Source organism: Filicampus tigris, chromosome 1 (genome assembly GCF_054856515.1).
Source record: "Filicampus tigris isolate MCC_2025a chromosome 1, RoL_Ftig_1.0, whole genome shotgun sequence".
Classification (NCBI taxonomy): domain Eukaryota; kingdom Metazoa; phylum Chordata; class Actinopteri; order Syngnathiformes; family Syngnathidae; genus Filicampus; species Filicampus tigris.
In genome coordinates, this window is record NC_141217.1 from 37,976,867 (window position 1) to 37,988,432 (window position 11,566).

The 11,566-nt window shown below is 44.0% G+C and overlaps 1 protein-coding gene across 3 annotated transcripts in view; it reads right to left on the reverse strand.

Annotated features, from left to right (window-relative positions):
* The window catches only part of fmnl3 (formin-like 3), a 40,714-nt gene extending 30,071 nt beyond the window's left edge, over nucleotides 1-10,643 (reverse strand). For all 3 annotated transcript variants that reach the window (XM_086038498.1, XM_086038489.1, XM_086038481.1), the window contains exon 1: nucleotides 10,186-10,643. In XM_086038498.1, coding sequence (XP_085894624.1) covers nucleotides 10,186-10,299 — 114 coding nt within the window. In that variant the 5' untranslated portion in view covers nucleotides 10,300-10,643. The remainder of the gene's footprint in view (nucleotides 1-10,185) is intronic.
* Between the last annotated feature and the right edge of the window lie 923 nt (nucleotides 10,644-11,566).

Here is an 11,566-nt window from a genome sequence, read left to right on the forward strand (position 1 = left end):
ATTACAGTTCCTAAAACCCTCTTTTATTTTCTTCGGAGTCCCTGATTACAAAGGTGTTCCAGCTCTAAGGGAAAAGGGAGTGAAAGCAGCTGGAACACTATGAACTTGTTTTGTCTATGTGTGTTTGTGTGTGTGAGAGCCATTAGCATACATATGTGGAAGCAAAGCACATCAAGCAAGTTGGGCGTAGATTTGGAAAAAGCTAAAGCTAAACCCACAAGCTAATAAAGCTAACAGGCCTTGTCCACAAGAATCCAACACATGAATAAAAAAATACATTATTATTCTTACACGTGCCTTAGCTTTGACTCCGGTCACTGTGGTTATAAAATTTGTACTTATACATTTGCACGAGGCAGAACTGCCCTCACAAAAACAACATTAAAAAGAGTTTTAACAAAGTGTACTGTTATTCTTGGTGTATTTTGACAGAAGTGACCTTTAATCAAGACACCTGGGAATTATCTTAAATTGTATAATTCCTCCTTGAACTCGTCTTTTGAGCATTGGTCTGGAGCAAAAAAAACAAAAAAGCATTCTTCATTCATTTATTTCCACACCCCGTAATGGCTCTTCATATATTTTTACAGTGTGCTGCTGGTGCTTTATCACAGCTGGCAGCACAAAGTGTGTTTCCTCTTTCTCACAGACTGGACGTGGTTGTCATCAGCTTAGAGGGAAAAGAGTGGGCGGCTTCACTGTTCACGACAGAGCGGACTCAGACGGCCCGCTTTACCCCAAACAAATCCCAGCGTCTGCTCATCAGGGTGGGGTCCCGGAAAAAGGGGCTCCACTGGAAGATGGATCAAAGGCCCCAGATGAAGACAACCAGGCATTAGCTCAGCTAACACCTCCATAATCTGTTATTCGGAGTAGCTGCAATTCCATTGCTTTATTGATTTATTTTTTACATCTTTTTAAGTTCAAACTTGTGCAACTGTACTTATACATTTTGCTTTGTGCACTCAAAACATGCATAGAATGATTAAGAATATGGGGTTAAAAAATGGATTCAGGAAAAACTAGGGGACCTATCACGGCTCCTGATTGATTGCTTCATTGATATGAGATTTGTCCCTATAAAGCAAGCGTAAAATGCCTAGGAGACAAAAACAGAAAAAGCTGAGCTGGTTCTTGTCAGGAAGCGGAGCCAACAAGGAGGCAAAGAAAACAGAATGAATACGCGGTCTGGTAAGTGAGCATATTTTCGGCGATCAAAAGAAGACAAAATAGAGTTGAGCTATGGCCAGGGTTGCCTGGAAGTAGCTGAGCTGGAGTGCGTCTCAGGGAAACGAAAGTTAGGAAGAAAAAAAAAAAAAAAAAAAAGAGTCACAAGTAGCAGCGCACGCCTACACAAACACACCAACGCAACCCCCCAGGATGACAAAGTGCACATTGCACGATGACGTCAACTGTTCAGGTGACCCATCAGAATGACATCACACATATGACATCATTGTGAGGCAGCACAACATCTAGTTTGTACTTGCGTGAATACATCATGCTGCCTTTTGTTTGACTTTCTCCTTTTCCTGGCCGTGGAAAGACAATGAGAGGCGCTGGAGCCAGCGCGGCGGCCATTGTCGTCACGACGCTGCTTGGACTTCCTGAACATGTCCGGAAATCAAAAACTGACCTCCATGACAAATGTCAGCTTGGTTCTAAAACTGCGGCCAGCAATACGACCGCGCGTGTCTTCGCACATGAAAGCAGAACAATGCGCAAAGGAATTGCGGCTGTTTTTTCCAGAGGTAAAAGCTGAGAGTGTGAGAAAACGCCGTCGCCCTTTCTCTGAGCAGACATCCGATCAGGCGACAACTCTCTGGATTGGTAATCTGAACTAGGTGGTCACCACATAGCAGAAATCCTACACAAAGATTCTAGAAAACTGTAACCAAACAAAAGCGATGCTCCAGCGACTTTGCGCCTTTTGATGCTTATTTGCAAACAAAACACTGGACACTTACACACATAATCTTAACGTTAGCAATCTATTAACACGTCAGAGCAGATGCGTCATTTAAATGCAAATGTATGGTGGGTAATTCGGGTGGTACAGAATAGTCGACTTGACTACTCTACAGTGTCGACTAGTCGCTAATCACGTCAAGGCAAAGACCGAGCAGAGCCACCTGCAGCATCAGATGAATGCGCTGAATGAAAATAGTCCGTCATCTCAATTGAGGGAAATTGGCTTCCATTTCTAATTGTGGAGCTTCAGTAATGTGAGGGAGAACGAGTAAAGCTGAAAAAAACAAGACTCATGCAGGATTTGGAATAACGTTTGGGGCACCACCCATCAAAGTGGACGGACAGTAATACAATACAATACAATTGTATTTTTATAGCGCATTTCACAACAGCTACAGCTGCAACAAAGCACTTTGGTCTTGACTTATAAAAATCTGAAGTTGTGCAACCTCTATATTGACTTATTACGATAATATGTCAAATAACAACCAGCTTTCTCAACAAAAACATGAACACTAAAACACAAAGCCAAAGCGTGACTGTAAATATCAACGGCTAGCTAATCCATCAAAATATCTTTCTGTTTGGAAATATCTAACGCTAACAACTTTCATCATTAAGAGGTATACTTTACCAATTTTGCCATTTTTAGCAGTACAACGTATATTTTGTCTACAATGAATTTGATAGCTTCATTGTTTTTAGTAACACCTTGAAAACGCATTTTGCCACTTGCTGTCGACTGAAAATGATGTCACGTGCTCGGGCTCAGGTAACAACCAATCACGGCTCATGTGATGTCATTTTCAGTCGACAGCAAGTGGCAAAATGTGTTTTTGAAGCTGTCAATTGTACACATCAAAACTAATAAAGTTATCCAATTCATTACAGACAAAATATTAATTTTTTACTGCTGAAAATGGCAAAATTAGTAAAGTATCCCTGGTTTGTAAGTGGAATATCATAAAATAGTTTTTGTATTACACCCTGAAAACACCGTTATCATTCAACTCAAGACAGTTGTCTGTGAAAACAGTCAAATACACGTGTGTTAAAGTGTAAATCAACCCAAACACACTTTTTTCAAGTTTATGTTCCCAGCAGGCCCACTAGTTGAAACACAGTATTCTGATTAAAAATGCGTTTGTGGAATATGAGTTAAGCAGCAAAATCCACCCGTTTTTAGCCATCTCAGGGGGCGGCCATTTTGTCATTTCTGTCGATTGAAAATGACATCATAGTGTCTCAGGGCTCAGGTAACGACCAATCACGGCTCAGCTTCAGAAAACAGGTCAGCCATGATTGAGACACTGTGATGTCAGTTTCAGTTGACAGAAAGTGACAAAATGGCCGCCCCCGGAGATGGCTAAAAACGGGTGGATTAACTCTTATTCCACAAACACAATATTTATCAGAATGCCTTGTTTCAACTGGGACTGCATAGAACATATTCTTGAAAAAAAACGTTTTGGTTGACTTCCACTTTAAGTGTCGTTGTAACTTTCAGCCTTCCAGAAGAGTGGGACTAAAACAGTGGTACGCAATTCGAATACATATTTGCAAACTCCTGGCACTACTTTTGTACCCTTGATTGTCTGGGAACGTTTATCTGATACAGAGCCTCGAATGACCTATTACAAGAAGAATCTTCTGGTTGACATAATGATAAACCATTCAGTCAGTCAGCTAAGCCTCTCGAACGCCCGGCAGTGAACAAATGGCTCAAATAGACGGCTGCATCTTTTTCTAATAAGCGTTGCAACTCCACTTAGGAAGTGTGAAAATCACCCCTTGAATCTGCAGTCAAAGACAACACCATTTACAGCTGCAGCGTCTCTTTTCTCACTTTCTCCTCCAATATCAATCTCCTCCATTCGACGACTTGCCTCACTTTCTCCTCCCGTATCCGTCCCCCGCAATTTGAGGAGAGGAACAACTTTTTTTTTTCTCACCAAATGAACCTTGCACTTGTTGGCACATGGAGTGGGTTAAACTGGCTCGCGACTGTTATCATCGCAGGGCTTTTTGAAGGCCAAGCGATAAAGAATCACAGTATCGTGAGTTGACGGTCCGGACAGAGCCAGATGCTCATGGAGCTCTGAATGTACTGGAAGTGAACCTGAAAGGCAGTTTAGCGAGAGGCCTTTAATCAGCTGGCGCCCGAAACCAAGCGAAATTGAAGAAATGTGAACAGGAGCATGAGGGGATGAGTTAAAAATAACTGCGGGGATTGCTCATGAATCAGAGAAAGGAAGTATTCCTTCATTGCTGAGGCCGACATCCTGTTTGTTCTGGTCCGTGTGTCCATGCGGGGCTGAGGGAAGCCTCCGCCGACGGGTGAGATTCACACGGAATGACAGGAATGCAGGTACATGAGCGCCTCAATTACTCATGTCGGCCAAGCTCATTGACAGGCTGCCCAGTTTTAAAAAAAAAAAAAAAAAAGAAAAGACAAAGGTCAGCCTGTTGGGATGGAAAGCCAATTATTCAAATGAGGAGGTACAGCACATGACGCAGAAAAAAAAAATCAGGGGAAAGATTCGACAAGACTGCATTTAGTTTCACAACTTTCCAAAACAATGAATAACATCACAAGTGGTCCACAAATCTAAAATCTATCGGTTTATACATTGGTGTATGACAGTTCCACATTAAAAAAAAAAAAGTGGACAGGAGCACAAAAGGGGGATGAGGCCCCCGCGCTGAAACAACACCGACTGACAGAGTGGCCATTGTGCTGAAGAGGAAAGCTTTTCTGAGTGACTGCCTTGCAGGCTGCACATGCATTCGAGCGCCTTGACACCCACCACATACTGTACGCACACACACACACACACTCTCACACACACACACACGTGTCAATTCAAGACTTGAATCATGTCAAACTGAGCTTGCACAAAGCCACACATGTATGATAATTGCAGACATGTTGGATGTGCTCCGTCGTGCACTTTAACTTGACCTCTGCTTTGCAAATAACAGCGAGGAGGACAGAATTACAGAAGCACTAAAAGTGCCCGTAAAACGTGGCCCACTTGGGGAATGGCCGCCCGAGGGCGCGCACAGCCAGGTGGACGGCTGAAAGCCAGATTTAACTGCGTTCGCCCAATTCCCATAATCCCCCTCTTCCTCCGAGGACGCGGCGGTGGGTGCCTGAGCCAGATGTGCACACAACAGCCAGAAAAGACGAGCACAAGGCATGTGTGTGTGTGCGTGTATGTGCGTGGGCGTGCGGGTGTGTGTGTGCGTGAAGGAGGGGGGTTGGCCACATAAACCAGCGGCAATAAATAACACTAATCTAGGTTTATGCTCACTAAACACTTCTCGCATATTGACTTCATTAGTTGCACTTATCAGACGCCGCAACTTTCTTCGCATTTGAAGAAGCAGCGAGTGAGTCACACAGTCGGCATCGAACGTCCTCGCGTGGACTGCGCATGCTCCAAGAGGACGTCAGCGGCTGCGCTGCCACTGGAGCTTCTGCGACCAACCAGTTGAGCTTCTGTCGAAGGCAACTCCAAAAAAATGGAGCTCCCTCGGCAAACAATTGAACATGTGTGTGCCGCTGAAAAGAAAAAAAGATGGGGGGAGCAAATGTTGGTAAAGTCATTACCACGGAGAACAGTGGCAGGCAGCCATGCAGTTCAAAGGGAATTTTCCCTCTCGCGAGTTCTCCTTCGGCTTGAGTCCCGACTCGACCGCAGGAATCCAGCGGTGGACGGCCCGGTGAAAGCGGATCCGGTGCCAGACGCGCACCTTTCAAAGTGCCACCCACTCGTCTCACATCGTTTTCATCAGCGCCCACTCACATGGACAAGTTTACTATACTTTGGAGCGCACGGTGGGCTCTGCGAATGTGGCGCTCGGAAAGACTGAATGGGCCAGAGATTGTGTTTCAAATTCAATCGAGGAAGTGACTATGAGTTGCCAGCGTATTAGGAAAACTACAAATAAATACGGCTGGGCGAAGGCCACCACTAGCGACGGGCACACTCACTGATTCAATTTGTTTATCGTCAAAGTCGAAAAACACTTTAGTTGTGCTCGCAGAACATATGACTGCAGTCCTACAGGCTTTTTTTCAGCTGCAGAATAGATTTCAAGAGTCTGCTTCTGGTCAATAAATCACTGAATGGTTTGGGTCCTGAATACATTCAAGAAATGCTCAAAAAAGCCAGTCGGGCTCTGCATGAGCGCTGCCCGCTCAGGTCAATTAGTCGAGCCCAGAGTTCATAACAAACATGGTGAAGCAGCATTAAGATGTTATGCTGCACACAAATAGAAGAAGCTGCCAATAGGATAGAAGTGAAGTCAGTCCCGACTCCCAAGTGTAAATGCTTTTAAATCCAGGTGAAATCCAAACTTTGCTTTCCCCCTTTAGCTTTGATTCAAAGCATTTTTTAAAAATCATCTTGTCCAAAATCTTGTTCTTACACTTCAGGTTCTTTTAGTAATTTTAGTAAACTAATTTTTCATTTCATTACTTAGCTTTAACGTGTCTTTAACTCTTTTGTGTGTTTGGAAATGCTTTTGAAATGTTGTATTTTTAAGCATGTGAAGCACGTTGCCTTACCTTGTGTATGAAATGCAATATATGACGAAAGTTTCCTGAGTGTAATTGAAAAGAATTGTTTCAATAATTGATCTCTAAGAAATAATATTGATAGGCTATTTTGATTTCAGTTTTCTGTAATTTGTTGAAATAAAGCATTCGTCCATTTTACAAACCAGTCACATTGTCCGTTCACCTGTATGGGATCGTTGTCCCCAATGAAATGGCCAGTGAGCCGAGAGGGAAGAAGACTCCCGAAGCAAAGGTTGGAAAACGTCGAGCGGCCGTTTCCAGACGCGGGAGACAGAAGCGAGTGGTGAAATAGAATAGCGAAGACAAAGTACTGCGAGCTTGGCTTGCATTTCATTTGCAGGAATCCAACTCCTCCTGTGGAGGGGTCCTGTTCCAGTCATTAGGGCGGCAAAATTACGACAGCGGGCCAAGGCTGCCGCACACATGACATCATTGCGGGTTGCTGTCATCCCCCGAGGAGATCCGTGCGCTTTTGTCCAGGAGGATGGCGATCACACACGTCCACTTTCTCCCCTTCGCAGCAGAATCGCATCACGCAACAGGCAGTGGTCCCGCCGAGGGGAGAAACAGGCCATGTCAAAATACCCTTTTATGAACTTGCTGCAGCTGCTTTGATGCCAGCTACAAAAACACACAGCAGGAAGCAATCTGCTTAATTTAGAATATTTTGGTTAAAGTATAACAAAAAAAAGCCCCAAACTCATTGCCAGATGAAAGAACGGTGACCTTGTCTTCCTGAAAAAAGCACACGAAGAGCCTCAAGTGATGTACCTTTCTTTATCTCGCAGGCCACCATTGTTTGATAAGACCACGGAAATATACAAGCTTGTTATGCTTTCCCACAAAGTGAAGGAAATGTGTCGTGAAAGGAGGGAGCAGGGTGGAGCGCTTGTGACAGAAACACAACATGAATGTTGAGTCTACTGCAGTCTTGCCTGGAAATCTTCTCTGCGTGGCTGCACATAATGACAGTCACTGAGAAAATTTGGCCATTGAATGTGAGGATTTCGGGATTTGTTTACAGGCGACACCATGACTACTGGCGTATGTGAAACCGTCCCATGCAAAAGAAAAAGTGCAGTCACGTAAACGACTCAAAGCAGTGAGTCTTGCTATGTTGTAATGTGTCTGACTGCCATCCTAGCTTCAGGAAAACAAACAAGTGCTGAGGGGATTCTTGCGGAGCGAATCTCATTTTAAAGAGACACTTGAGTGAGCTGAACATTGGCACTTATATAATAGGTTCATTTTAATTACTACTCTTGTCCACTTCAACCTGTGAAAGTATAAAAGTGTTCTGCACAATAGTTTGGATTTATTGACATAAAACGTGATCTCATCATGATCACCTCCACAAAATCAAAAATACCTTGGCGATTGCTCCTCCACTTTCACAAGCTGAAGTGGACAAGAGCATGAATGCGCACACGAAGCCCGACTGGTTATATTTCGGACATTTAGCGACGCTAAACTCGTGTCAACTCCCAGGAGGGAGACGGCGGCTTGCAGCGAGCAGCAGGGCAGGCAGATTGGAGCTTTACTCTTTACCTCTTCCCTCCCCGGCTAAAGGTAGGATAATAGGACGGCTAATAGCAACAACTAGCTTCAGGCCGTTAAAACAAAAGGCGTTAGCACAACAACATTAGCTCCTTACTGTCCGCGCAGCGTGTGGAGGTGATCATGAGCCTGCGTCTTCATATCGCGGGGTTACCTCCCAAGCAGTCGCGTGCGTTGTCCGACACCGCTTGCAGCCGCGAGAGTGAAGCGGTGTCAGAGTGAGGTAAGACCTCATCAAATACCAGGAGTGTCTTGAACGTGCGCATCCGACTCCACAACAACGAGTGTGGCCGCATTGGAACGCACCATTTCGGCTGTTACGTTCCATTGGACGGCGTGTTGTCGGTCGAAAAACTGGGGGCATTCCTCATCCAAATAAATGTGCTCATCCACTCATTCCCACTTCAGTCTCTGTAAATATCCTGACTGGTGTTAAATGCCTCGCCCGTCCTAACTGTGATCAGCAAAGAAGCAGTGGTTTGTTTTGGGGTTTTTTTTAGCAAAGAAACAGTGTGCGCTTGTCGCAGCATAAATCTATGTAGCTCTGCTCACTTCCACATTTTCTCATTCTCATGTAAATCAGCCACGGAGAGGTTAATCATTTTGATATGTTGAAGTGTTCATTAGTAACTATGTCCGCATGAAGTTTGGTGCCTATTGATCACTGTTTTTGGACGTTATAAGCAATGAAAGTACAATGATTTCCAATGGAGGGTTTGTAATCGGCTCCTCCAGTGACTCCGACCGAACAAGGATAGAACGGTAGGGGGCGCGGCCATTCTCCTCACTAACAAGAGGCGTTATTCATGGAGTCACTTATTTCCTAATTTCTCCCAAATGTATTGATAGAATAGAAAATGACAACTCTTTTCATTTTCCTGATCAAAAAATATATCAAATGAACTTGTTAGTGAAAACATGGCCATCCCGTCTCTTTAAAATGGCCCTCAAAATGATATTATTTTAGTGTCATTGTACAATGGCTTGCCCCAACATAACCAAAGTCTTATTTTTCCATTTTTATTGGGGTAAAATGGACAGAAAAGTTCTTCTACTGCTCACAACATAAGGGGGTTTGTTAAGTTAAGTTAAGTTAAGTTAAGTTAACTTAGGTTAAGTTAACTTTGGTTAAGTTAACTTACAGTAAAGGTGAAACATCAAGGCGGGTGGAGTTTTTAAAGATATTCAACTACGATGACAAATATAGGCAGCCAGTCATTTCAAAATATAATAATAGATCTGTTATTCCCCTCTCGTTCCAATAGAGAGAGGGGGAACACCATGCAAATATCAATTTGTCATGAACAGTAGAAACCCGTGGGGGAAACCAAAAGTGTGTGAGTGTGTGTTGGAGGGTGGGCGGCGGTGGGCGGGGGTGGCGGACCAAAAGTGTAATGTCTTTCCTTTTCATTTGGGAAAGACCCCAAAACTTCACACTTGATAACGTGTCACTTGACATAGAAGTGGCTGTTGACTGAGAGCTCATCATTACAAGAGCTCAACTTCATTGTGGTGACTGTGTGCGTGTGTGTGTGTATGTGTGTGAGTGTGAGTGTGAGAGAGAGAGAGAGAGAGAGAGAGGAAGAGAGGGAGAGAGAGAGAGAGAGAGAGAGAGAGAGAGAGAGAGAAAGAATGTTGTTTTTACAATGTTTAGCCTGCAGTCCTCAGACAGAATGCAGTAATGTGCTAGTCATATTCCCACCCCCGTCTACTGTATATACTTAAAAAAAATGGAAACAGAACAAAAAAGAAAAATACAACGCCCACCCTCCTCCCCATTTGCGTCGTGGTGCGTTCACTGTTCCAGCCAAATGCTGAGTTGTCTGACTTTTTAGGGAGACAAAAGAACCACAGGAGAGGAGGGGGTGACGCAGGCAGTATACGGGGCGGCCAAACACAGGTCTCCTCGTTTCAAATACATTAAAAAATATTTCTTTTTTCCCATTCATTTCATCTGTATTTCTTTCATATGGAATAAACCACTCGTGAGCAAACACACGTGGGCTTCGCGACAAAGTGTTTTCACATTCAACATAGTGGGTGGGTTTGCTTTCAGAAGCCCGACAACTCACCAAAACGATGGCGAACTTCTCCTCCAGCTCGGTGGGGTCCGGCATGGGCACCTTCAGGGGCAGAAAGTGATGCTTCATCTCCGACTGGCCGTCTACACTTTCAATATTACCCATTTTGCTTCTCACAGCAGTGTCGTATCCTCTTTTTGCTACACTTTGCTAAAGTATTTAAAGTTAATCCAAGCCGGGTAATTAAAAACAAAAAAAATCTCCCAAATATTCCAGTGGTGTGATCAATGTAATAATCCAAAGGTTCCACTTTTCCCATGTAAAAACTGACAGTGCAGTAGTGTCGTTGTACTCAGTCCAAATGCCATTTATTCACGCGTTTCCAGTCCGCTCTTCTTTGTTACTGCTTTCCGCCATGGGCCCAAGTTTCCGCTTTTCCTTTCACGTCTAACTTTGCAAATCGCGAGCAGCGCTTGAGACGTTGCTGCTTGACTTTCTTTCTTGGCTACGACGTGTTTCCATTCATTATTGTTGTGTGATCCTGAGGCACCACACAGTGGGCGGGGCTTCTCCTCTGGGACACACCCCCGGGTTGCAAATTACGACTATTGGTCCAAGCACATGTCAATCACGCCCTCGCCGCTGCCCCGCCTTGCACATCTGCAGCAACAGTCCCCGAAGCAGCTGGACACTAGCTAGGTTGCGCATTGGCGCAACCTGCTGGTAAAACAAGATTATTGCACAAAGTATTTGCTCAGGCACTCGTTGAATACAGTAAACCCCCGCTATTCGCGAAGAAAGCGGATGGATGGTTACCACAAACTACGATCCCCTAACACTTTATTTTATTTATCAATTCTCCTTTAGTATAATTTTCCTCAACCCATTATCTTAATGCCTTTACTGTATGTTACATGGACATTAATCAACATTTCATACACAGTTGTTTATCTGCTTTAATACTCAAATCTTGATGGTGGAAAAGTTGAGTGGTGTAACTTTCCATTTGGGCTTTATTGCAGTCTTCTTGGCAGACACTGGCAGCAGTGGCAAGAGTGCTGCTGTTGTCAGTTACGCAGATTGGGTGTCACCAGGAAAAAGCTAATTTTGATTAAAATCTCTGTTTACATCTTGTCCTCTGCGCTCCATTAGGAAACCCCATCTTCATTTCCCTCGCAAAGCGCCAACAAGTTTGTTTTGCCGGCCTCTTCCTGAATCATTTCAGCATATGTACAGTAAGAAGACGGAATCTAGATGGAGCACTCGAAACAATCATGAGACATTCAAAGTGTTGATGTGTTTTAAGTGTGTGAATGAAAATGAGAATTGCTTTAAATCAAAGAAAACTTGATTAAACCGTTTTTCTCACAATCTCCGACCATCGTGCAATTGTCTGACTTGTACTAATGTCAGCTCGCTGATGATGTTGCTA